General features: G+C 25.8%; 3 protein-coding genes and 1 long non-coding RNA gene across 4 annotated transcripts; 2 read left to right on the top strand and 2 right to left on the bottom strand.

Moving 5' to 3' along the window:
• The first annotated feature begins 3,986 nt into the window (after nucleotides 1-3,986).
• On the top strand, nucleotides 3,987-5,162 carry LOC145835183 (uncharacterized). The gene is made up of 3 exons (XR_014369838.1): nucleotides 3,987-4,071; nucleotides 4,687-4,780; nucleotides 5,104-5,162. It is a non-coding gene; the product is annotated as an uncharacterized LOC145835183 (long non-coding RNA).
• Nucleotides 5,163-7,768: 2,606 nt separating this feature from the next.
• On the bottom strand, nucleotides 7,769-8,520 carry LOC145835100 (uncharacterized). The gene is made up of 2 exons (XM_082942643.1): nucleotides 8,324-8,520; nucleotides 7,769-8,040 (listed from the first exon to the last, which is right to left on the bottom strand). The coding sequence occupies exons 1-2, from the start codon at nucleotides 8,513-8,515 to the stop codon at nucleotides 7,915-7,917; spliced, it is 318 nt and encodes a 105-aa protein (XP_082798769.1). The 5' UTR covers nucleotides 8,516-8,520; the 3' UTR covers nucleotides 7,769-7,914.
• Nucleotides 8,521-10,672: 2,152 nt separating this feature from the next.
• Nucleotides 10,673-11,639, top strand: LOC145835080 (uncharacterized). Its single transcript, XM_082942620.1, has 2 exons — nucleotides 10,673-10,867; nucleotides 11,384-11,639. Exons 1-2 carry the CDS (start codon nucleotides 10,682-10,684, stop codon nucleotides 11,570-11,572), a joined length of 375 nt encoding a protein of 124 aa, XP_082798746.1. The 5' UTR covers nucleotides 10,673-10,681; the 3' UTR covers nucleotides 11,573-11,639.
• Nucleotides 11,640-13,414: 1,775 nt separating this feature from the next.
• Nucleotides 13,415-23,711, bottom strand: LOC145833229 (prolyl endopeptidase FAP-like). Its single transcript, XM_082940421.1, has 18 exons — nucleotides 23,591-23,711; nucleotides 23,051-23,229; nucleotides 21,572-21,700; nucleotides 20,083-20,209; nucleotides 19,893-19,998; nucleotides 19,634-19,768; nucleotides 19,413-19,575; nucleotides 19,294-19,344; nucleotides 18,440-18,657; nucleotides 17,277-17,461; nucleotides 16,826-16,981; nucleotides 16,163-16,232; nucleotides 15,494-15,618; nucleotides 15,046-15,176; nucleotides 14,493-14,604; nucleotides 14,373-14,431; nucleotides 13,698-13,856; nucleotides 13,415-13,549 (listed from the first exon to the last, which is right to left on the bottom strand). The coding sequence occupies exons 1-18, from the start codon at nucleotides 23,709-23,711 to the stop codon at nucleotides 13,415-13,417; spliced, it is 2,361 nt and encodes a 786-aa protein (XP_082796547.1).
• Between the last annotated feature and the right edge of the window lie 1,883 nt (nucleotides 23,712-25,594).

Genomic DNA, 25,594 nt, shown 5'->3' with positions numbered 1-25,594 from the left:
ATTTATTACCCATGTTGTAATCAGGGTTGCCACTCTTTTTGTCAAAAAATCATCCAGGTTTTTTTAAATCCTTTTATTTATTTTATTTAATAATTTTAAAAATATTAAATTTCTACTATTTACTTAAAAATTACAAGGATAAATCTAAGAATATTGAAGAAATAGCCGCAAGGCTAAAAAATTTATTAATTATTCAAAAATAAATAAAATTAACCTTTATGAACAAAATATTGAAACTTGTTTAACTAAATCTCATTTTAGATCTATAACAGTTTTCCCTGAGATTTCAATAAAAATTTTAAAATTTCCCTAAAAAAAAAAAAAAAAACTTCCCTGGGTTTTCCTGAGTAAAAAAAATCAAAATACCCGGAGTCTCCCTGAGATTGAGATTTTCTATAACTTGAAAACTCCCTGAGTTCCCTGAGTGTGTGGCAACCCTGTGTAATATTATTTCATCTCTTACTGTTTCTTTATCAAAGGTGATAAGTTTTTTATCAAAATGTACCATGGTTGTGAAAAAGCTGAAGTATTTGTTTTAATTTATATTTGCACTATATATTGCTCCCGAATTTTTATTGCAAATAACAAAATTTTCTGAATGAAAATAATGAAAATTTGTTGCAATACAATCATCAACACTGTTTTACATTTTAATTTAAACTGCTCTGATTGTATGTTAAACCAAGTATTTAAATCCATACCTAACTTATTTCAGTAGTCTTGTAAGGTTTGGATTTTGGTACACTTAGCTCATTTGAACAATTCATCATAATTAGATCCTACCTTATTTGATTAATATTTGATAAATATTAGATTCTATTTGAGACTATTTTGTAAAAATTAGACAAGTTAGTTTAAACAATGTATCTATTGTAAAAAAGAACCACAAAACATTATTACAAAATATAAATTACTTTTATTAATAACTTAAAAATATAAAACTAAAAAACAAAAAAAGTTTAAATGAAAAATACTTTCCAGCTTAAAAAAATGAGAACTATAAAATGCTTAAAAAACAATTAAATATAGTTTTATCAATAACTCATATATTTACACCATAAAAAATGCAATTAAAACACAACACAGTTCTTCAAATAAGTCCAGTTAAAACTTAAAACAAGATCTCAATACCAGCTCTATATCACTATATTACAAATCTATCTCTTTGTTATGTTTTTAGTACAATTAAGCCTGTATTTTCAAGTTCATTGGTTGGGCTAATTTTGTAAAACTCAATATCAAAATTGAAAAATGGAATAACTTATGAAAGATGCATTCCATTACAGTCTAATCAACACATTTTTCCTTAAAAAGGGAGGCCACTAAACTTGGAATCTGAGAAATTTGGAAAAATGCTTGAAAAACCTAGAATTGAAAAATTAAAATAAAAACCAGAAAACGTGGAATTTTAAGCAAGTTATACATATTAAGTCGTAAGATCTGATTTGACACCAAAAATATATCTTTTAGACAATTTTTTTATAAAAAATACTTTTAAAGTATCACAGTATCTGTTCAATTTTGTAATACTATTTTACACTGTTTTTACCCTAAACTGAACTTTAAACTAGAAATAAACCTAAACAGTGCACTTAAAAAAAAACCTAGAAAAAATTTAAAAAATTAAGAAATTCCTTAAAACCAGTGGCTACACTGATTTAAAAAAAAACAATTAAAAACAACTATCACTTGAAGCCAAATAAAAGTGCCAATCACAACTATTTTTTGCACTATTTTTTATATAGAACTAAAATAGTGATCGATTGAGTATAAAAAGTGGCCATAGCTCAAAAATGATATAAATTCAAATACAATTTGATTGATAAAACAGGTTGTTGACCGGTAGTTTACCCACCAGTAACTGCATCTTTGGTCATCAACTGTCGGACCAATCATAAATTAAATTCTACTAGAAAATAACTGCATCTACTTTCATTAGATTGCAGTTAAATAAAGTCAGAGACATTATAAACTGTAGCTAACTAATATTATCTAACTTGGGTAATTTTTGAAAGTAACTGCTCAGTGTTTGTAATATTAATTTAAAATCCAACAGGTATGTTTTGAAAGCCCTTGGTCAAGAAATCAAGTTTCAAACAAAAATGAAGGGTTGACAAAACAGTGTGTGGTTAAGAAAATAGCGGAGGTTCAGTTTGAGTGTGTTTAACTGGTTAGCTTGTTTATATTGTTGTTTTTATTTTTTAATGTTTATAAAGTTGTATATGATGACAAAGTACGGCGCAGTGATAAGAAACTACACAAAATTGTTGCAATGCAGATTATTTTCTTTTAAATTTTAATGAAAAATAATTATGACAAGTTTTATACTTCTAATAATGTTTTCTTAAAAGTTAAATTAAATAGTAATTTTCATTGCAATAGTTACTGTTTGGTAACTTGATGATCGATTTTAACCGAACCTGAGACTATTAAACATAACTATAAAAATTAAATATCAAATTCACTTAATAACAAAGTTGTTCAATTTTACCAGACTTCATTGTCCCATTAGCCTGTAAGTCCAGGAACATCTGAAAATTCACCATTAATGTACAAGGTTAGATTTTTACAGTTTATAATTCTGTGTTTGCTTGCTACTTGATTTATTTGATTAATTTAATATTAAATAGTGATCAATATAAAACATGGTTATACACTATCACATCTTAACAGGGGGTTGCTACTAACTTAAGCCAGGTTGAATTATTAGACCAACTTAGACTAGTTAAAATTTTCAAGTTTTTTTAGAAATTATTAGTTTTCTTAAAGATATTTGAGCCTTTGTTATTATTATGATTTTTAAAATACAAACTTAATTGTCACTAAATATTTGTCTTATTTTACAATTGTTTTTATAATTTACTCCTAAGTTCAGGCTTGTTGTTTTTTGCTTTTTTTAAGAGTGGCAACCCTGCGTTTATTGTACACAGTTTGTTTATGATGATACTTAGGACGGTATCAGATATTTATTGTTGATAATTATCTCCTGAAACAAGCCTGAATTTTATGAAGTTTAATAATTGTTTCATTGGTCTTTTTAACATTTTAACCTTTTCACAGGAACTCTTTAAACTGTGTTTTTTGTTGCAAGCAATATTTATGATGTTTTCTGGGTTTATTGGATAAAGTTTATGAACAAGATACTGCACAAACCTTTATTTTCAATAAGTAGGTAGAAATCAAAGATAATATCTAAACCTTTAATAGCTAACTTACATGTATAAGTAGTTAAAATTTCTATTGTTCAATATATAGTTTGTTTTCTTAAATTTTGTAAATTCGAACGTGTACTAAAGACATAAAGACATAAATTTATAAAACATTTAGATAAAGTAGCTTCTAAAGTTTTGTTTTTAAATGCAGTATCAGATAATACTTATTAAAAGTCTTTGAGGTATTAAAATTAAGGCATAAGTAAAAGATTTATACCAAAATTGATATAAAAAAATTCATCAATTTGACAAATGCATTTTATCCACAGTTAATTACATTAATATCAATCACCAGTTTTTTCACTAGAAATTGTAAAAAATAAGGCTTTTCTTTTACTTCACAATCTAAATGGTGATGTGATTAATTCAGGACAAAATTCGTTTGTAGGGTTGTGAAAACAAGTTATTGATAGTTAAAACATATAATATATCTTATAAAAGCGAACAGAATTAAAATTGATTGATAAAACAGGTTGTTGACCGGTAGTTTACCCACCAGTAACTGCATCTTTGGTCATCAACTGTCGGACCAATCATAAATTAAGTTCTGCTTGAAAATAACTGCAACTACTTTCATTTGATTGCAGTTAAATAAAGCCAGATACATACTATTAGAAATAACTAATTAAAGACTTGTTTTAAATTTGTTACTTATTTTTATGGTCTTTCTATTTTGTACACCAACATAATTAAACACATAAGTTTAATGACTACCTGTTTAAATATAGTATGTTATGTGAACTTAAGTTTTTATAATATTTTAAAATAAATTAGGTCGATGCTTTGTCTGTTTCCTGTTGCAAGATCAAATGCAGTTAAACAATTCACTGAAAAAAGAAGTCTTTAAACAAATTTTTAAGTGAGTCATTTTCATTATTTATACAAAAGTTATAAACTTTTATATTTCTAATATTGATAATATACTAATTAATTACTACTTTAGTGAAAACTTAGATGATAACTTGATGCTTGTTTTTTTAAATATTTCTTTAAAAAAAATTCAAATTTAAATGACTTATCTGAGCAACTAAAATCTAGTCTGTTGATTTTTAACAATAGTTTTAAACTCAGCAAAGATATGTCTTTTAGCTTTTTATTTCAACTTGAGTTAATTATTAATTCTAAAATCTATTTTAAAATGTTTCTTTATTCAGTATAATTAGTTATCATGTATTTTTATTATATATAATATATGCATTAAGATAACTTATAAATTATTAGTTAGAGAATATAATAAGTCAAAAGCAAATTTTGTTTGATTTGAAGAAGCATGGTATAATATTATCCTTTTATTATAGCGTTTATTTTTGTAACCTAATTTTTGCTTATTCTGCCGATACAGTTTGTTTATGATGATACTTAGGACGGTATCAGATATTTATTGTTGATAATTATCTCCTGAAGCAAACATAATTTAAAAATAATCTGTAAAAGATGTTTTTCATTTTTCTAATTGTCTAATAAATTCAAACAGGGGTTTCTTGGGCAAGAAATCAAGGTTCAAACTTATTTGAAGGATTGACAAAATAAGGTGTGGTGAAAAAACTATCAATCAGGATATTTTACAGGTTAGCCTTGATAATATTGTTATTTTTATTTTTTAATGTTTATAAAGTTGTATATGATGACAAAGTACGGCGCAGTGATAAGAAACTACACAAAATTGTTGCAATGCAGATTATGAAGTAAACAGTTATAATAAAAATGATAAATAATTAACAGTGTTGTATTATAAATACATTTTCTAAATGTTTAATTTTAGTAGTAATTTTCATTTCAATAGTTATGTGTGGTAGCTTGATGATCGATTTTAACCGAACCTGAGACACTAACTTTAAAAAAAAAATAATTTTTTTAATTAACTTAATAATACAATCGTAAAATTTATCAGGTTTCCATGAGCCTGTTACATTCCAAAACCGTCAGAACAATCACCATAAATGTAAAAGGTTGGATTTTTACATATATACATTTCAAGCATTATTAATACTAATTGTATACCATGATTATTATAAAGTTTTCTATCACAACATCATAATGTTAATTGTATTTAGTTTGTTCATGATGATACTTAGGACGGTATCAGATATTTATTGATGATAATTATCTCCAGAAACAAACATTATTTTTATAAAATTAATCAAGTGATTCGTTGACTCTTATAAAATTAAGTTTTTTCACAGGAGGTCTTGGAATATTTGCTGAAACCCATGTCCATTGGCCTGAAGGAAGAAAGTTATCTACACTAAATTTGTAGCGTGCAATTGTTTCAGTATTTTATTAAATAGTCGATAATAAACTGTTCTGAAAATATAACTTAAATTATGCAATATATCTTTTTATTTTGTTAAGTTTTTAAAAACCAGTTTTAAAATTGATTAAAATTTAATTTTAACTAAGATTCTAATTTTTTAAAATTATTTAAGTTATTATACTAACAAGTCCCCATAAAAAGCAATTTACATTGACTTCCAGAACTTTAAAAGAGTTGAAGTTTAAGACGGTAAAAGTAAATTTAATTATAAATCTAAAATATATACCAAGTTCATAATCCAGCCATTTTTTGCTAAGATCTTGATCCTAACCAAAATCAATCCTGGTTGAAGGAATTTTAACTTAGTTCTAATAAAAAACAAAGCGTCTTGGTTTATAAAATTTACAAATAACTTAACAACAAGTTATAGGCTTATTGCAACGTAGTTAAACGGATTACTTATGGCCACTGACCAAGTGCGGCCCGCCATCATGTTAATCTGGTCAGCTAAACAAGAAATTGTTACTTGATATACTGGGGTTTGTAATGAAAAGAGGTTTTTGTAATCAACGAACATTTGATGATCTTACTCTAAAGTTTAAATCAATGTTTCAAAGCTTTTTTTTTATAAGACCCCCTTAAAAGCAATTCAAAAGCTCCTCTCTGACAAGACCTCAAAATACTTGAAATACACCTAAAACCTCATTTTGAACAATTCCAGAATATCTTGTGTTTGTTAAAAATTATAGCTCCCCGGTTGTCCCTTTACTACTAGAGCAAAGAAACTCTGCAACAGAGGTATATAGACTCTGAGGTATAGGAGTAAAAAAAAAGGTTTAGTAAAACATTCAGGTAATCCGAGGTCTCTAAGGGAAGGTTAAAATTAATCTACGGTAATCTTGAAACTAAGCGGCGGCCTGGTAAGATTTTAAAAATTTCTCAACATCCATGCGTCTCATTGTCTTATAATTGAAAAACATGAGGTCTAGAACATTTGATATTTTAAATCCCTAAATAATTGTAACTAGCCAGAACTTGGTTATAAAAACACACCAGGTTTTCAACCAAAAAAAGATTTTAGTAGAGTTCATGACTGTTCTAAAATAAGTTGCAAACCTACTTGGTAGTAATAAGGATTAATTAGCAACTTTATATTACCATTCTGACAATAATTTTTGAAATAAAAAAGTTATCTTTTATTGTAGAATTCACATAAATTTGTTAGTATCTTAACTAGAAAGTATTTAATTATATTTGTACTACCTTGTTTGAGGAATCACTAAAGCGTAATCAGTTATTATTTATTCAAGATCCTGTAGATCAGCGTTTCTTAACCTGGGGTAAATTACTTTGTATTAGGGGATGTATTTTGTTATTACAAGTTATGTAAGTAATTAACTGTAATTTTCAAAGTTAAATTAACTATACATTGGATCACCGTTAAGTTCAAAAAATCAAGTTTTTTCGCTTAAAATTAAACACTATTTTGCATACTTGGCAATAACCGTCCAAAATAGGATAAAACATGAAAAAAAAGGTTAATAACTGCTGCAGTAGATATATATGAAGTAACACCTAAAATCTAAACTTAATTGAATACACAAAAAAATTATTAAAATGATAAATTTTATTTATTCTATTGCCTCGATGTTTATATTGTAATGAAAACCATCGTAAAAATTCGAGTTTTTTAAACTTAGCTAAGTTGAATAAGAAATCAAGATCACGTTAAACGTAATCAGATACTTTTGATATACTGAGATACTTCAGATGTAAAATTTTGATTTGCAAAATCTTAAACCAAGTCTTACGTTTATGAACTTTGCACAAAAATTTAAAACTGTAGCATGTATAAATTACTGAGGGTTTTAAAACAGTTTATTATATTAACTTCAAAATAAATGATTTTTTTTTACTTTACTTACTTTAAGTTTAGTTTCCTAACATTTTTGTAAAGTGGTTTATTGAACAAAAACGAAAAATTGCTAAAATTTTTTTGACTCAATTTTAGATACGTTTAGTGTACTTATCTTATACGTGTATATAAATTACGCATTGTGAGCATATAAGTAATATTAATTTAAGTTGTATAATTACATCAGTAGTTTGTTAACTTCTGATAATTTTGTTCAATTCCTAAACGAGTAGATAAATCCATTAAAAAAATACTAAGAATTTAAAAAATGATAGAAAAATTAAAATTTTTGCTTTTTAAAATTTAGTTAGTTTTTTTCAAAATAAAGTATAAACAAGTTTTAGTATTTTAAGCTACTTATACGAAAAAAACGATGCAACATTATAAATTTTAAAACAAACAAGTTTTATTCGTTTGAAAACAGACTAATCAAATTTGCAATTACTCAAAAAATTTTAGTGTAGAAATTTTTAGTTTTTTTCATGATATACATGTTTAAAATATATGGCGAACAAGATCAGTTCAACAGAAGTTTACTTTTCTGCCATGCACGCAGCAACACGTCTTTTAACTGATTCCAACTCTGCCTTCGCCAAATCGAACTCAGCACGTGTCAGAGCTGCACATCCGTTTGGTAGACAAGACCTTCCTTTGTCTCCCTGAATAGTTTGCTTTATTTAAAGAGTTATACCAGATGGTTATTTATATTAAGATATAACATGTAACAGCTTGTCAAAAAAGTTTTGTCCAAAGACCTGGTGTACAAAAAAACTTTTCGATTATCGAGTTGTACACCATTTGGATACATTTTAACGTTTTTACCAGGACCATATTAATTTTAATTAAAATTCATGTTTTGAAATGTAAACCTGTTAAGTGTACTAAGTAAGCCTATAGTTTTTTCTTATAAAACTTTTGAAAATAACGAAACACACAAATAACCTGTGGTCCTTTTTTACCAGTTTGCCCAACATCCCCCTGGTCTCCATTGTCCCCATCAATCACTTTGTACTGGATGTCGTTTTTTATTTGCCCGCACTGAGGACTTTTCACCAGCTGAATATCCCAGCAAAAATTCGCAGAACAGTAGTTCAGGTAGCTTAAAGTTACCAGCAGAAGCAGACGTAATTTCATTGTTATTATACTAAAACAAATTTAGTTATTTGTTTAAGGAAGAACCTTGTTATTTTTTTTTTGTTTTTTATACCTTTTGAAGTTTTATTTTAAAGGAAAATTTTGTTAAAAGTTACTGGAATAGTTCTTTTTCTCAAATATTTTTTTATTTTACAAAAAATTCCATGTAGTTAGACTAACAAAAAAGTTATCAAAAACTTAAAACAAATACCTGATTTTTTAGTTATTTAGTTTTTAAGAACTCCATACTTATAAAAAAAAACAGTTATTAAGATATAGACGATCAAAATAAGTTTAAGTGAAACGATTTAAAACACTCTTTCAAAGTTGTATAAAACTTATTGCATTATTAAATAACAAAATAGTTTTATACATAAATTTTTATTTTCTCAATTCAGTCTAAAGTATTACTCCCCAAATGAATTAATTTGCAAATACCAATAATCAATCTAGATTCCAGGTCAGAAAAAATAGTATCTAAAACCAAATTTTTTAAACTAACAAACTCATATTTTAAATAAACTTTTTTTATATGTCTGTAAATATTAGTAAAGCTTAAAAAAAAAAATCTTTGAATCACTAAAACCTTTCAAAACATGTTCATCTTTAGATCACCGCAAACGGTTTAAGTATATTTTTTTAAACTGCTGTGGTAATTTCATTTTAAAAACTTATTAAATTTTGTTTATATTATGGCTATCACACCCACACACTTTAAGAATAAACGATTTTCTTTTAATTTCAATGAACTCGTGAAATTTTGGTTTTCAATGACTGAATGGTCTTTCTCTACATCAATATATTGATCATAGTTGTGAGTGTTCACACTTTTGTTTCTTTCTTTTAAATGTTTTAAACATTATTTTTTCTATCATTAATTTGTCAAATAAAAGTAATTATTTTCAATTTAAAATAGTTTTTAGTTCATCATTTTTTACAGAAAAAAGTAAGTTATCTTTTAATAGTCCTAAAAAAAAAAGAATTTATTATTTATACGAACAGTTGAAAATATCAATTTATTTCAAATGCTGAATTTAACGAATTTATTTATAATTTATACTTTTCGATGGTTGTTAAATAAAAATAAAGTTAAAGTCAAATTAAGTTAGATTGTCTAGTATGTAGAAACTGGTTAAAATCAAAGTCCTGGACAAAGCGTTAAAAGGTATCCATGGTGTGCGACTCGATAACCAAGAGGTTCTTTGTTCACCAGGTCCTAGAACCAAATATTTTGAGCGTCTTTTTTTTTGTTGTTCAGTAAACTATTAAGTATGTTTGTGTTAATAGAAAACTAAACTGGTAACAATAACTTGTAAATATCACTATCTTATTAAAACTCTTTATAACACTAAAATTTGGCTTTATTTAAAAGTTTATAAAAAACAAAGGATGGAACCAATTTTGAATTTTTACGACGAAGTCTTAGGTCTTACAGATTTCAAGTCAGACAAAACTTAAAAGTTAACTTTAAAAATAAATCTAAAAAAATAATGAATCTTTTTAGCAACTAAAAAATCATCTGTTAACTAAATATAGGATATTGTGATCGGTAAAAGTATTTCATTTAAGCTGATGAAATATATTATTTCATCGAAACTTTAAGTAAAAGAGAAAATAATCTAGCTCCATAAACAAACAGTTGAAAAAAAACAAAACAATAACATCCGTTTTATTTTAAAAGCGTAGGAAAAAGGTAAAAGAGTTGAAGCAAAACTTTAAGCGTAAAGTTTTGCAATTCTTTAAAATCTATGTAAAAGCTGTTAGGTAAAGTTTAAGTTCAGTAAACTAATATTAAAAATATCTTATTAGAATTTTTTAGGTTTACTTATCATTTTAGCAGAAGATGTAGTCAGAAGTACTTTTTACCAGTATAATAAGCAGATATTACTACTATCCAAAGTTTACTTATGAAATCTTACTACATATTTAATAATTTTATTTTGATTTTTACAGTTTGACAAGCTTAAAATTCGAATTTTTGTCGCAAATATTTTGTATTTTTGAATTATAGTTAAGCTATACATACTACATAATTATAGTTTCTTTATTATTTTTTAGTACTAGTAAACCGCGATAAAAATATTTTTACAAACTAAAGTATTTCACTAAAACATAAAATAGCATCATAGTAAACCTCCTAACAAACTTTCAGAAATTATTAAAAGCATGAAATTTATATTAGTTGTATTCGCTCTGTGCTTGTTCAAGAGTGCGGTTGGTAAACACGCCTGCTATCAGCTGGGTGTCGCTACCGGGACCTGCCCCCTGACCAGTGGTCCGCAGTTGAGACCTGTCAACGGGGTGAACGGTACAGTGGGTAGGCACGGAACCCGCGGACCCGCCGGTGTACCGGTCAGTTAAAAGTTTCAACATGATGTGTAGTAGAAACTTTAATTACTTTTAAAAACTTTTAGTTCTTTATTTTAGCCTAAAGTGTTAAAAATTATATTTTATATGAAACTTCTTAGATTTATTTTTAAGCATATGCACATATTTTGATTTTTTTGCGTTTATTTGTCTATAACTGTTAAGAAAGTAAAGTTTTAACAAGAACCTTAAGGTTGTGTAAACTGTTAACAAAGTTTTGTAGCTCTAGTATTTTTAACTACAAAATCATCGGCTTCGATAGTTACTTGTTTAAAGTTTAAAAAAATTTACGTTTAACATAAAAAAATCTAACCTTACATGTTAATAATAACGTAAAAAGTTGTATGTATAACTTTTTTTTTTAAATAATGAAAATAAACTACATTAAAAATAAAAATGTTTGAAACAAATACTATAAAATGCTTTAGCGTTGTGTCTTTATACTAAATAACACATTAATGTCTTTAAGCTAAAAGTTCTGATTGTTTTTGTATTTTCAAGGGTCTTCCAGGGGTAAACTGTTCGGGAAATAAGTGCGGTCTGGTCAGCAAAGAAGAGTACACGAAGTACAAGCAGGAAGTAAAGCGAGTTCAAGCTGATTTTTACAAGTGCATGAGGAAGAAGCAGCTACACATCAAACCTTACCTCGTCAACCAGCTTGCGTCCCACAAATACGCCAATCAAAGTTAAAACGTAAAACAATGTTAAATCGATTCTAAAATAAACTGTATATAGCTGTGAAATGAGTTTTTTGTTTTAATAAAGTATCAAGTTTTCACATTTTTATTTGCTACAAAGATTTATTAGAGTAAGTTTTTTAACGTTTAAACCAGAAGTTAAGAGCCTTTTCCCCAAAAAAATATATACCATTTAAATGTAGTTTTTATTTGTTTTGAACAATAAATATATAACTAAACTGTACATTTTGATTATAAAAACTATTATTAAAAACTTATTGCACATAATAAAATGTTCTCTAGATATAACTGTGCTATGTTATACAAAAGCTTACAACAGTTTGAATGATGTATGTTTTTGTTAAATTCTTAACAATTTGAACTACCAACAATCTAAGTTAAGAATTACAAGCTAAAAAAGGTAATAAATATATATTATCAACCGTTCTCTAAAACTGGTTGTATAGAAAATACAAAATAAAAACACTTAGCAATAGAAACCAATGAAATAAGAAAGTTTTTTGCTCTAAAGGTCAAAAGTATGTATTGAAATAAAAAGTTAGCTGCAATGCAAATTTGTTATAACAAAGTTCATTAATTATCAGATTTAATCGTAGAAATCAAGATAATAGTTTGAAAAAGGTTTTAAATTCGTTTAACAACGTTTTGCAACTTCTTAAAAATGTTTTAAAGTATCACTAATACAATAATAAAAGTATATTTTTTATTAAAAAATTAGTTTGAAAGTGAATACTAAAAAAAAGCTCATAACGTATTTTCACTCAACAACATGAATAAGCAAATTAAAAGTATTTTTCAATGAAGTATTTTATCTCGTCTGAAAAACAAAAAAAAACTTTTTCTGATTGGTCTAGCCACAATACTACAAAAAAACTAAAATAAAAAAAATTTTTTTTTAAAAATATAAGGTTTAAAGATAGGTATACCCTGCAAGCACAAAAATAGTCGGAGTTGTTACAAGTTGAGCATTTGTAAATCTAGCGGTTGTAAACGTTATTGTTTATAAGTTCTAAAACAAAGATCGTCATAAAAATATTCCTAACCTATAAATAAATATGAATATATAAATTTAGAGCTGCTAGTTTTAAAAAGCTTTATTTATAGTTACTCTACATAGGAAACACATTTATATTTGACTACAATTGTGGCAAAATGACATTTGCAGTCAGCAGTGTTGAAATTGGTCACTTAGTTTAATTATACAGTTTAAGTTTTCAAAGACGTTTAGTTTAAAAATATTAAGTAGATTTAAATTTGTAAAAGCTCTTTTAGAATATCAGCTTTTAAAAATTTAAAGATTGTCAACGCCAATCAAGTTTTTTTTCCTAAATTATTTTTTTTTTGTCGTTTATAACGTCTTTGTTTTCAATTTTATTGGTTATTTAGATTTTAGATGATAACTATTGTTATTAAGTTTTAATTATAAAGCAACTATATTGTGTTCAGTAACTTCAAGTATCCAAATGCTTTTAACTATTTTTTTGCAGAAAATTAGAAAACTCGAGACTATTTTGAAAATTTAATCTTTAAACTTTTGAAGTACAAATGCAATCGAAAAGTATAACATTAAACTACTAAAATTGGCTTTTTTTATTCTTGTTTATTCAATTAAAAAGAAACAAGGCAACTCTGGAAAAATAAAGAGCAACTAAATGTTACAACGTTATATTTGGTATTTTCTACTTGGAATTAATAAATCTATTACTTTTTTTAAGAAGAAAAATGATACAATACTTTTTTGTAATCCCCTACATTTAGATACAATGAGGAAGTAAATAAAACACCAAAATAGTTCACACAGTTAACTGTGTTTAAACCTCAAGTAGATATAGATTTATTCTCGAATGAAGTTTTCTGGATAATAAGAATTCATTTTTCCGAGACATGAAGACAATCTATGATCAATTTGCCTGTAAATGTGCTTGTTTGCATTTCCAATGTTGATTGAATGAGCTTGGTCGGCGTAAAACTGTTGAAAAAAAAAACTATTAACAAAATAGTGAAAAGTATTACTTTGAACAGTATAAAACATATATTTTCTAAGTTGACAACTATTTTATTGTTTTGTATAGGTTTACATTTATTTTCATTTTAAAGTTTTTTATTTCATAACTAACAAAGTCGTCAAAATCAATATCAGCTTCAACCAAAGCTTTTTCCATTACAGCGGCATTTTGAAAATGGACATTATCGTCCATTGTTCCATGTATTAGGGTGTACCATTTTTTGTTTTTTTTGATGTTTGCGATGTTAGAAGGTTTGAAAATCTCAGATTCCTACATTCAGAAAAACTATTTATAGTCTAATTAATATTAATTTTAGTCAATGAAAGGCAATACACACTAATTGATAAATAAAACACTAGAACATTAAAACTTTAAGTAATGTATTAAAAAAACTTAAAGCTTTTTATTTACTTAAAGTTCTAGAACATCACACCTGAAAGTTTACTTAAATTTAAAAACAATTTATGTTTAAAACTTTTTTAATGAGTGATATAGTTAAAGTATTTTTAACTAGATAGCTAATGTTTAAAAAAAGAAAAATATTTTCGGTTTCTTTTTATCTACATAGGTAAAGTTGTTCAAGATTAATAAAAATCTATTAAAAATAAAATTCTATGTAAGTTATTACACAGTTTTTTTATTTAAATAATATATAATATATAGAATAATTTAAGTTTTATTTTAAGATTCAAAGAAGAAATTTAACCCAGTTATTCAATACCAAATACTAAAACAAGCAAAAAGTCAAAACTAATAACTATTTTAATGTTTACTAAAAAAACTAACATCGTATCCTATCTCATTGTCTCTAGGCAATGTCATGTATCTTTCAGAGTACATCGCGTCTGTTATAAAGTAAGTTAATATTGGTTGCTGTTTTACAATTTTAAACAAACTTTAACAAACCGTAGAACCGGTAGCTGGCGCCTGGTGCAACTGCAATTCCGCATTTGAACGGGTTCGGATTTGAATCATCTGAATAACCAAGAACGTGAGATGTTATTTGTCCTCCGTATGACTTTATAATAACATTATGTTGAAAATTTTTTTAACTTCTTGTATTTACTCAAGATATGTATAAATGTTTGCTCTAAAAATAGTTATCTAAGCAAAGTTGAGCCTTAAGTATCAGAAAGCTTTATATTTTTTACTGCACACGATTCTTTTTTATTAGTGTTAGGCTTGTTTGATCTTTTACAAGTATAAACAAAAAATATTTCAAAGATTTTTTATTAATATGTACTAAAAACAAGTTAAAAAAGTTTTTAACAATTTAAAAGATGGCTTTAAATAATTCATAGGAATATATAATTTTTTTTAATAAAGTAAATATAAAATTTTATTGCTAAATTTAATTTTGCAGAACAACTTAGTTAATCTTATTTTAATATGTTTTAACATATTCCATACAGGTTATAAAACTAGCTACAATTAAACTTGATAAAAATCCAATATTTACCCATCCCCAAATAGCAACATTATCTTTATCAATATAATTACGACTGTTAATTAAATAATTTGCAAATTCAGTTTGATCTTCTGGTTCAAAAACTCCAAGCTTTTTATAAACTTCTCTCATAATTTTGTAACCTTAAATAAATATTACAAATATTTTTTTATTAATAATATTTTATTGACTTCTACTAAATTTTTCAAAATCAAAAAATTAAGTATTTTTATTTTAATCAACATATAAATTTTTCTTTAACTTTAATTAAAATTTAAGTTTTTTATAGCTTTTAACAAATAACACTATGCGTTTTTTTTTTTGAAAAAGTTCATAAACTTACAAAATCATAAAACTATTAATTGTTTTGAAAGCAGTCAAAACATGTAGAAGCTTAATGATTTTCATAAAGTACTCTTAAAAATTAAAACTTAGGCTTAACACAAAAAAAAAAAAAAACCCTGATAAGCAGACCCTCTTGCATCCACGCTAGCAACAATAACTTCTCTGTTGCTAACCAAATAAGTCTGTGAAAACGATTCAGTCCATCTACTTCGAATTTTCTGAAACTCAGGGCCCGAATAACTAATTAAAAAAAAAATTAAACTAGTTGTAATTCATAAGTTGAATAACTTGTATAAATAAAATTACTAAAATAAATTATATTTCAAAATATTAGTTTGCACACAGTTCTAATTATGGAAAGTTTGTAAGGATTTAGCTGTATGAAACCAAATTTCATTAAACTTAAACTAAAAAGTAGTTTCTTTATAATCATCAGATTAACATTAATGTTGAAAACTTGTTCTAGTTAGCATAAATGTACAATAGGCAAACAAATGTTTAATTTAACTAAAAAATATGGCAAAAATCTTATGGTACAGCTTCTGTTTGTAGCTCGTAGCCCTGTTGTAATAAATAGCGATTGCTTGAATTAAAAAATTTCACTCTATGTTTATTTTTATTTATAAAAATAGTTTTTTCATGTTGAAAACGTAATTTTTGCTTTTATACTTTTAATGAAAAATAATAGTTTAAACATATAGTTAGTTTTGTTTTGCTCTAAAAAGCGCGTCGCAATTTAGTGATAAATAGACTTTTTAACACAATGTATAACAAAACAATTAACACTTCTACAATAAGCGGATATTTCTTAGTTTCATCAAAGTCGTAAGGTTTCCAAATTTCATATATGTAGTCTGTTGGTGTTAAAAATTTAATTAGTTAGATTTTAAACGATTATAAAAATAAGTTTAACAGTGTTTTACTTGTTTTTAAAATACTTAAAAATTTAAGTTACTTTTATAATAATCATATATAAATACCAAAAAAAAAACTTTCTTTTAACTTTTACTTGTTACTGTCAAAGATTTAAGTTGAATTTATTTATAAACTAAAAACAAAACTTTTTTCCTTGACAACTTGTATTTAATTTTAAACATTAAAAGTGTTTGAAGTACAGGAATTTATCAATAAAAGTATAATAAATAAAACATTAATTTTTTTTAGAGATTTTATGAAAATATCAATATTAAACTACTAAGCAAATAAATACTTTTATAATTTTTCAAATGGGCCATACAGATTTCTCAAAACTGTAATAACTTTTTATGCAATGTAACTATTTAGGTAAAAAACACTTCATGTATAGAAATTAAAATTTAGAAATTCTATCTTTTAGAACTTAAGAAAGCAACAAGTAGTTTTTCCTTTTTTGAGTCTGTTGATAACCAAAAAGAAATTAGTCATAGTTTTAACAGTAAACATTTTTTAGATAAGTTATACTTCTAACCATATCCGCTTCTTGATCTGAAACTTCTGAACTCTCTAACCGGCCATGCTACATCTTGTATACTTTCAACAAGATCATTGTTGCTAATAACAACTACATCATCACCCCATTCTCCATTTATAATAGGTATTCTTACTGTCATTGGCACCATTGGTCCTAACAAAAGAAACCTTAACAACAATTGGTACAAAACTAAGTATATGTAAGTTCAAATAAGTTAGTCACTAACTGCAGTTTTTTTAAGTCTATAAAAATTGTTGTTAGACATAAAAAGACAATAGCAAAAATATAGAAAAAAAACATAAATGTCAATATAACAAGTTATGTTCTGCTAAGTTAAACTATTATGTATTTTTTAACTTTTTTGTTTATTTAATTTTAGCTTAATTTAAAATGAAATAAGCTACAAAAAAATTATACAAAAGTAGTAAAACCTAATGTTTTTTACTACCTCGACAATTAATAACAACTTGATCATTTTCTTTATTGAAAGTAGCAGCGACCCAACGACATCGATCTTCATACTTATCCATCAATTTGCAAGTCATACAATCAGGTCTCTCAACATTTAGTCTTTGAGTATTTACTCTATAAATTTGCCTGTCTCTTGGCTCTGGGCTAGCAGCTAAGAAGTATCTGTTGATTTGAAACTGACTAAACTGTAAAATGTATTCAAAAAAAATTTATTTAAAAGTTGTATGATGTAAGTTAAACTGCTTGAATATATGACATAATTACAATAAAACATAATAAACAACTGTACATCTTCGACTAAATAAAAACATTTTAAAGTGTACAAATAGTAGTTACACAGTAAAGGTAATATTAGTAACAAATCATCTCACGTTCATTTTTAAGTTTTTTAAGTGAGATAATGAGTATTAAAGAAAGCAATAGCTAGTAAAAAACCAAAAAGTTAATGCGTTATTAACTAGTTATTGTTTTTTTTAATCTGCCTAGTTGCTGAATAAGAAAATGGTTTAAAAAAAACATGGTGTATATTAATTTTTAAATATATCTTATTAAAACGACTAAGACAAAAAGTTTAGTTAAACAAAAAGCAAATTATACCAATAAACAAGTTTAAGTGGTAAAGAAATGTATATTTTGAAATATAAGCTTACATTGTAGTATACTAAGTTATTATACCAGTTATGAAGAAAATTAAATTGATGTATATATAATAGCTAAAAGTTCAAGTTTATAGTTGAAAAGTATAAATTTTCAGTTTATAAAGTAAACTTGTAGTTTATACACAGTTAAGCAACTGCCATACAACAATAATCATTAAACAAATAATTTTTCGCTACTTACAAACTTTGAACCGGCATACTAAAAGTTTTAAACTTTTACTTCAAAAAGTTATGTTCATTATATTTGTATTTTGTTATTAAAAAATAAGACTAAGTTATTAATTATTCACAAATTTTAAGTTGTGTGTAAATACTTTGATTATAAATTTAAAAGTACTTAATAAAAAATTATTACTCGCAATTAAGTTGAATTAAACTTGTTTTGGCACAGAAGTTTAAACACAGCTTGGTTTAAAAATCACTTTCAAGGTTATGAATTGTTTTAATCGGTTTCTTTTTAATAAAGTGATAAAAAACTAACAGCCAGTCATTATCACCATCGTAATGAACAAGCTCAACAATATCGTAAGAAGTTTTTGTCAGCCAAGCTCTTGTAGGGTCATCTTTGTTAGCTGCAGTTACATAAGCAATTTGCCAGTAGCCTTCACTGGCATCATCATCATTTTCTCGTGAATATATTGTGCAATAAGATCCAGGTGATGAACTTTCAGTCTTTACTTTGACATCGAACGGATTAAACTAAAAGCAAAAAAAAAACTTCAGAATCAGTACAGAAATAGAATATAGGTTTATATTTTTATCAGTAAATTGCAAAAAAAATTACAACTAAACTGTTTGTCGTAGACGCCTTTTGACCTTCTAACCAGATTAATTTAATTTAAACAGGTTATTTTTAGTTTAAAATACATCCATAGTTTTTACTTTATTCTAATACGCTCAATAACCTGCAGCTTCTCAGTTGTTAAGTAAAATATATTGTTTTTAATTTTACATTGATTAAATTTTCACTATATAAGCTAGATTTGAAACTTCATTTTTATTGCTTAGCAAACAACTGGTGAGTTAAGCATGAAGTATATATTGTTATGAAATTTGAGTCTTGTTTATTTTTTGTAATAAATTATTAAACTGTCAAATAAATGTTTAATTTTCTTACAATATATTATACACTAGTGTCAAAACACAATGTAAATTTTTAAATTTAAACTCAAAAAATCCTTCTGTGTAAAGTTTTAGAACAAAATTTAAAATTTTGTAACAATATATATTGTTTATTGAACGATAAAAAAAGCGCTTAAAAAAGTTTGGTCTAAGGGCCTGGTGTACGAAAAAACCTTTCAATTTTTTTAAATCTTTTTATTATTAGTTACTTACATTTCCAACCCATCCTTTACCTTCATTGTTTTCTTTCATTCCAATTCCAGTCTAATATTTTGTAATGATCATAATTATATTTTTAATAAAGTTTATTTCACAATTATTACAAAACCAACATTTCCACATCCGGTTGTTACAACTCCATTATAGTCCACGTAAACTGTGCACTTGGTTGCTATGGACTCATCTTGGACGCGATTGGTCCATGTTGCAAGACCCATACTGTTTGATATCCAAACAAAACGTTGGAAATAATAACCGTCAGGGTCAGTTGCAGGTCTAAACATTTTGATAGTTTATTTAGACATCATTTTATTTTTATTAAAATAAAACTTACGTGTATGGAGCTTCAAAGTCGTAAACATAATCATTATTTATGTCGTACATCAGTAAGCTTACTTCAGGTATTTCAGTTCCTGATTTTGAATAAGCTATCTTCACTGTTTCAGGGTATTGTTTTCCATCCGGATATCTGTTTGTTATACTAACTGTATATATAGACTTGAAGTTAGTAACTACAAAAAAACTACACAAAACAAAATCACAAGTGAAACTTTTCTTAAAGTTTTAATACATTTTATGAAAACAAAACTGACGTGCTGAACTCAATTAGCTGCGTTTTTGTGTCGTTAGTTCGAAGAAAGGCAATTCTTATAGCATCAGGACTCCAATATAATATATTGTTACTTCCTATTCCTTCCTCTTTTTATATAAAAGTTAAATTAAAAATACTGAAGTGTTTTTAAAGAAAAACTTTTATCTATTAACTTTAAACATTAAATTTACCTTCATACATCCAATCAGGGATTGCATTGTAAATTTTATTTTCTTCTCCATCATTAGTTATTTGTTTTAATGTTGGAGTAGCTACATCAAAATCAATATACCACAAGTTCCATTGGTAGACAATTGCCTAAAATTTTAAGTTGATAGTAAACTTGAAAATTTCTTAAGTTATTTTATTGGGTAGGTGTCAAGTATTCACGAAGGGTTAATTTTGCACGAAGACACTTTTGCTAGACGTCACTTTTTTACGATGGGTCACTTTTGCACGAAGAATTCCGACTTTTTATTTGGCAATTTTTTTTTCATTTTGTTATAACTTTCTATATAGCCCCTAATCCTTACTCTTGCTCGGTAACTTTTTTTCTTAATGTTTACTCACTTATTTGTTTTATTTTTTTTTCCTTTTTTTTTTATACTATCATTGTTACCCCTAGCTATTAAGCCCTTGGTTGGGGTTACATGACAATTCAAATTCGGACAATTCAAATTCTGACAACTCAAATTCTTAAGAATATAATTAGAAGACTATATCTCAAAAATTGTATAAATTCGAGAAAAATAAAAAATGCTTATGTAGACCTTGTCAATATCTACAAGCCACTTTTTTTTTTTGCAAAATCTTAAATAGTTTTTAGGATATTTTAAAATTACTAAAAATAACTATGTTTTTTACTTTATTTAAACCATGTATCCAAAAATATTGTATCTTTTACAAAAAAAAAAATAGCTTGTAGACCTACATATGTATTTTTACATTTGACAAATATACATTACTGTTTTAGTTGTGGCCTTTTAAATATTGTTTTAAGAACTTGAATCGTCGGAATTTGAATTGTCCGAATTTGAATAGTCGTGCACCCCTTGGTCGGTAATCTGTTTTATTAATTTTTTCTTTTGTATACATATTTTTTAAAAACATGGGGAAATGACGCTTCGTACAAAAGTGACCCTTAGTGCAAAAGTCTCTTCGTGCATTTTTGACCTTTTCGTGCAAAAAAGTTTTCGTGCATATTTGGCCTATCCACATTCATTTTTGTTGTAGTATAAAAAATATTAACACGACAAAAATTTGTTGTGCACTAGCATACATACAACAGGGTATAAAAAATAAGCTTTAGTTTTAAAAATATGTTGGAATTTGTATTGTGTGTAAAATAAAAAATTATCAAACAAAGAAAAACTGTTCTAATTGTATAACTAACAAAGGTTGTTTTTTTTACAAGGTATTATACTATACAAGTTAGTAGTTAGTGGCTAAAATAATAATAACTTTTAATATCTTCTTAAAAATGTAGCATACACGTTTCAAACGCGTTTATCGTTTTAGATGTTATATAAAACTTCTTTAGTTTATTTTATGTTTATTATATGCCTATATTTAGTACACATAAAGTGTACTATTTTATTTTCATGATACAATATTATTAAGATACATTGATACAACCTTATCATTAATGTCATTTTGTTTCAAAAGTTTTCAATTACTAACCAGTTTATTACCAGTTGGTGACCATTCACAGTAATGTGCCTGTTTTGGTATTCCAATATTTTCTCCAAGCTCTACATCATTTCCTCTCTGGTAAACATAAAAATCAGCAAGATACGAATGCCTCCAAACCTAAAAAATTAAAGATTTGACTAGAATAGTTATGCAAAGTTTAAGTGAATTAGATTTATTAGTTTTACATAAATATTTTACAAACCATTCCAATACAAAACAGACACTAAAAACCAGCTGTAAATGAAAAAAGAAATAACTTTTATTTTTACCTTATTTACAAATACTAAAGAAAATGTGAAATTTGAATATATACTTAAGCCGAAGAACAATCTGCAGTGTAACTTCGCATGTTGAACCAGGAAAAATAGATATACTAAAAATGCAATGAACCGTTGCAGGTATATAACAGTATATTGAACAACAAAAAAAAGACGCTCAAAATATTTAATCCTAAAACCTGGTGCACGAAGAACCTGCACACCACGGATACCTTTTAAGGTCTTGTCCAGGACAATATTTAGGATTTAAATCTTTTTTTAGAAGAGTTATATTGCAAAAATTTAATTATACAAAATTGAAATCGAAAAGAATAGTTTTGATTAAAAGAAAATATAAGAGCGTAACATTAAATGGTAGAATGTGTTAATATATCTCTAAATAAATAATTATAAATGTGATGGCGGAAGAACATCTCGGCATCGTCGACGATGGTCAAAATATTACTAATGTAGTACTACTTTTAAGTAAAAAACAAAAAACATAAAAATGCGATGCATCAGATTTAGTATAAAAACACCGTTTTTTAAGTATAATAAGAATTATTTTACTGTTTAGGAATATTGGATTTATAAAATGAATGTTGAACCAAAGATTTTTTAAAGCAAAGTTCTACGTTATACTGTACGGATACGAAGTTACGCGGCAAACTAATTAATACCAAGTTAATCGTTAAATGGTGAAGAAAAAACCCCAGCAGCTTCAACTAGGTTATTTAGTTGTAATATATTTAATTAAAATATTGAAGCAATATATATTTTAAATTACTTTTTTGTTCTGCTTGTAGTAGGCACTTGATTTTTTTTTCTAAACTTAAACTTTGCTAAGTCTTAGGGATAATTTAAGCAAAGGAAATTGATAATAAAAAAAACAATTGTTTTGACCATTACGAAAATAAAGAAAATAGTTAAAAAAAAGTAAAATGTATGTTATTTTAAAAAATACAAAAGAAAAAACTCCAATAGTTCAAATACTAAAAACTAAAAATAAAATTTCTTGAGCAACTTTATCTTATGCTTTAAATATTGAATCATTAAAAGTATATGAATATCGAGTTAAATATGTCTATAAGCTAGAAAAATCAAGCTTTTTACTTTGAAAAACTTTTTTCATTTAGAAAATAGTTACGAGAAAAAAATTTGGCGTTTTCTTAGAAATAATTTGTTTAAAGTAGCACACTAAAGCATAAACCTTTTTATAATTTTTCCAGTAAACAACATACTCTGATGTTTTTGATAAGCTATATCCTTGGTAATCATTGTCAACAAACAATTTACCAGGAAAAATTTCTTTTTCTGTTCCGTTGAGTAGTTCTTTTCTAATAATACTCCCATCATCAGACATTGTTACATAGTCAGTAGATGAAGGAGCTATTTTAATAGTTGGCAGATTCAATAATTGATTTGTTTAAACACACATATCTCATGGTAAAACTTTATTAAACAATTTCTTTAGTTTATTTTGAACACAAAATCTAAAGCTTTCAAAACACACTTTAATTTTTTAAAGTTTTTGATTGCCTTAAAATATATATTTAGTACTTTTTTAAGAAGCAACAACTTTAAGGTAGTACAAACATAGCTAACTTTTAACAATTTAAATTAAATTTGAAGAATTAAAAAAAGCTAAATATTATAAATTTTCAAATCTTATCATATAATAATAGTTTCTTTTTTTATAAAAAAGTATTTTTTAATCAAATGAAACAAACATACGTATTTCAAAACTTACTACTTTCATCCCAATTAGGGTAAAGATAATCATACGAATATTTGCTTGAAAACAAGTCATCGAAATTGTATTTAGATTTCTCTGAAGAATTATCTAAAAAGTCTATACTGTTTTGATACATTACTAAAGTTTACTTAAAACAAACTAAAAACTCTAATGTAAAAGAAATACATAACCTTTTATATTGCTATGTTAGCTTAATTTTCATATTCATTAAAAACTAAATAAGATAAGCGAATAAACATAGTTATAATACTAAACTTAAAAAAAAAATATTTGTAGCTTTACTCTTTTGCATTAAACTAAAAAGAAAGGTGTAAACGGTATGGTCGTGTTTCATGATTTAAAAAGATTGTATGTAAATGTAAATAATTAACAAAAAATTTAAGAAAAAATTATAGAAAACTTTTTACAAAGTAACTTAGAAGAAAGTTTTTAAAAATATATAAACTAGAATTTATATTTCTAAAAATAATAAGAAAGTGAGAAAAAAAAGCTTTTAAATAGATAAATAAACAAAAAAAATCTTGAGAGTCTGGTGTTTTCTTAAGACATTTAGATGAAAATATAGTTTAAGCAACCTTTAAAAATCAAAATAGTATAAGAGGTTTTACTCTACACTCAACAAATTTCAAAAACAAAATATTTTTAAGTTGTATTGTACAACTGGTATGAAACAGTTACAAAATATAACACAAGTTTATCTTAAAATTATTATTTGCAAAATTTTATTTGCTAAAAAATATTAAAACTTAGATATAAGTTGCTTGTTGAAATAACTACAACGGTTTAGACTAGGGATGGGCAATTTTTCAGTCGGTCGGCCAGTTGTGGAAAAGTTTATGCCTAGGCGGGGAGGAATATTTTACATATGGCTTTGTTTTTGCTCTTCACTTCAAACCTAAGAACATCTAGTATAAGTTTCTTAAAAATTTCTTTTGCGGGCCGAATTTACATGCTCGCTTGCCGCACTTTTACCTTTAACGGGCCGGATTCCACTTAATTTAAAAAAAGGCGAACCAGTAATTTTCACTGTGCGGACAATACGTTGCCCACCCCTAGTTTAGAAGTTTAGTTAAGTTTTTTGGTTATAACTTATCTCTTTTACATCTTGTGGAAAAAATAAAACATATTTATATTTTGTAAAATACTTAAACAAGCTTTATAGTTTTATTGTGGTAAGTTTATGTAACCATAATTCATTAGTTCAAGCTAATAATACATAAATCAACTTACTATTTTCATCTTTTGGTAGTAGAATTGTACAAAGCACAGTAATTGCTGTGAGAATACTACATGTTGCAACTATGCTTAAAATAATTCGACTTTTACTCATGCTAAAATGTTAAGTAAATCAAAGTTAATATTTTGTTGAAAAAAGTTTAAATAAAATATCTAAATTTAATATTTTCTATTATTTATTAAAATAAATTTTAGTACTTGAATTATTAAATGCAGTTTAAAAAAAAATTGTTTGTCTTGATATCACTAGTTATTTGTTTTAAGCTATTTCTAGATAAAAGCTTATTCAGTAAGCAAACAAACTTTGAACTTTGATGTCTTCTTTAATACAAGCATTTAGACCTACACTTTAATTTGTTTAAACTTAATTGTTCCATAAATATACTCTTACCTTACATATAACAAGTTATACTAAGTAATTTACATCTTTTTAAAAAATTTCTTAAAAAAAACTTATATTTCAACCACGTCCAAGCTAAAAACGTAAGTATTTTAATAAAAAGCTGTTTCTTTTAAAACAATTAAAAAGCTTACGGACGTATTTTTGAATATAATTCTTAGAAAAAAATACATATGAATACTAGGAAGCTAACATAATACTAGTTGAAACAGAAGTAAACGAATCTTTGCATTGTATTAAACTTTGTTGACTGGTTTCGATATTTATTATTATCAAAATTATTTGCAAAAGTACTTAAGTAATACAAAAACATCACCTAATGAACTTAAAATTTAAAAATTCTAAGAACATAGATGCTTAAA

This window comes from Thalia democratica, chromosome 4 (assembly GCF_965202585.1).
Source record: "Thalia democratica chromosome 4, ktThaDemo2.hap1.1, whole genome shotgun sequence".
In the NCBI taxonomy this organism is placed as follows: Eukaryota; Metazoa; Chordata; class Thaliacea; order Salpida; family Salpidae; genus Thalia; species Thalia democratica.
Note: the sequence above shows the minus strand (reverse complement) of the source record. Positions and strands in the feature narration are given on the sequence as shown.

Excerpts from the sequence above, each read along its gene's own strand:
- LOC145835100 (XM_082942643.1), bottom strand. The coding sequence starts at position 8,515 with ATGAAATTACGTCTGCTTCTGCTGGTAACTTTAAGCTACCTGAACTAC. Across the intron at positions 8,041-8,323 it reads CTGGTAAAAAAGGACCACAG|GGAGACAAAGGAAGGTCTTG; the intron begins GTTATTTGTGTG and ends CAAACTATTCAG.
- LOC145835080 (XM_082942620.1), top strand. The coding sequence starts at position 10,682 with ATGAAATTTATATTAGTTGTATTCGCTCTGTGCTTGTTCAAGAGTGCG. Across the intron at positions 10,868-11,383 it reads GCGGACCCGCCGGTGTACCG|GGTCTTCCAGGGGTAAACTG; the intron begins GTCAGTTAAAAG and ends TGTATTTTCAAG.
- LOC145833229 (XM_082940421.1), bottom strand. The coding sequence starts at position 23,711 with ATGTATCAAAACAGTATAGACTTTTTAGATAATTCTTCAGAGAAATCT. Across the intron at positions 15,619-16,162 it reads TATCCGCTTATTGTAGAAGT|TTATTCGGGCCCTGAGTTTC; the intron begins GTTAATTGTTTT and ends TTTTTTAATTAG. Across the intron at positions 13,550-13,697 it reads ATATTGATTTTGACGACTTT|TTTTACGCCGACCAAGCTCA; the intron begins GTTAGTTATGAA and ends TTTTTTCAACAG.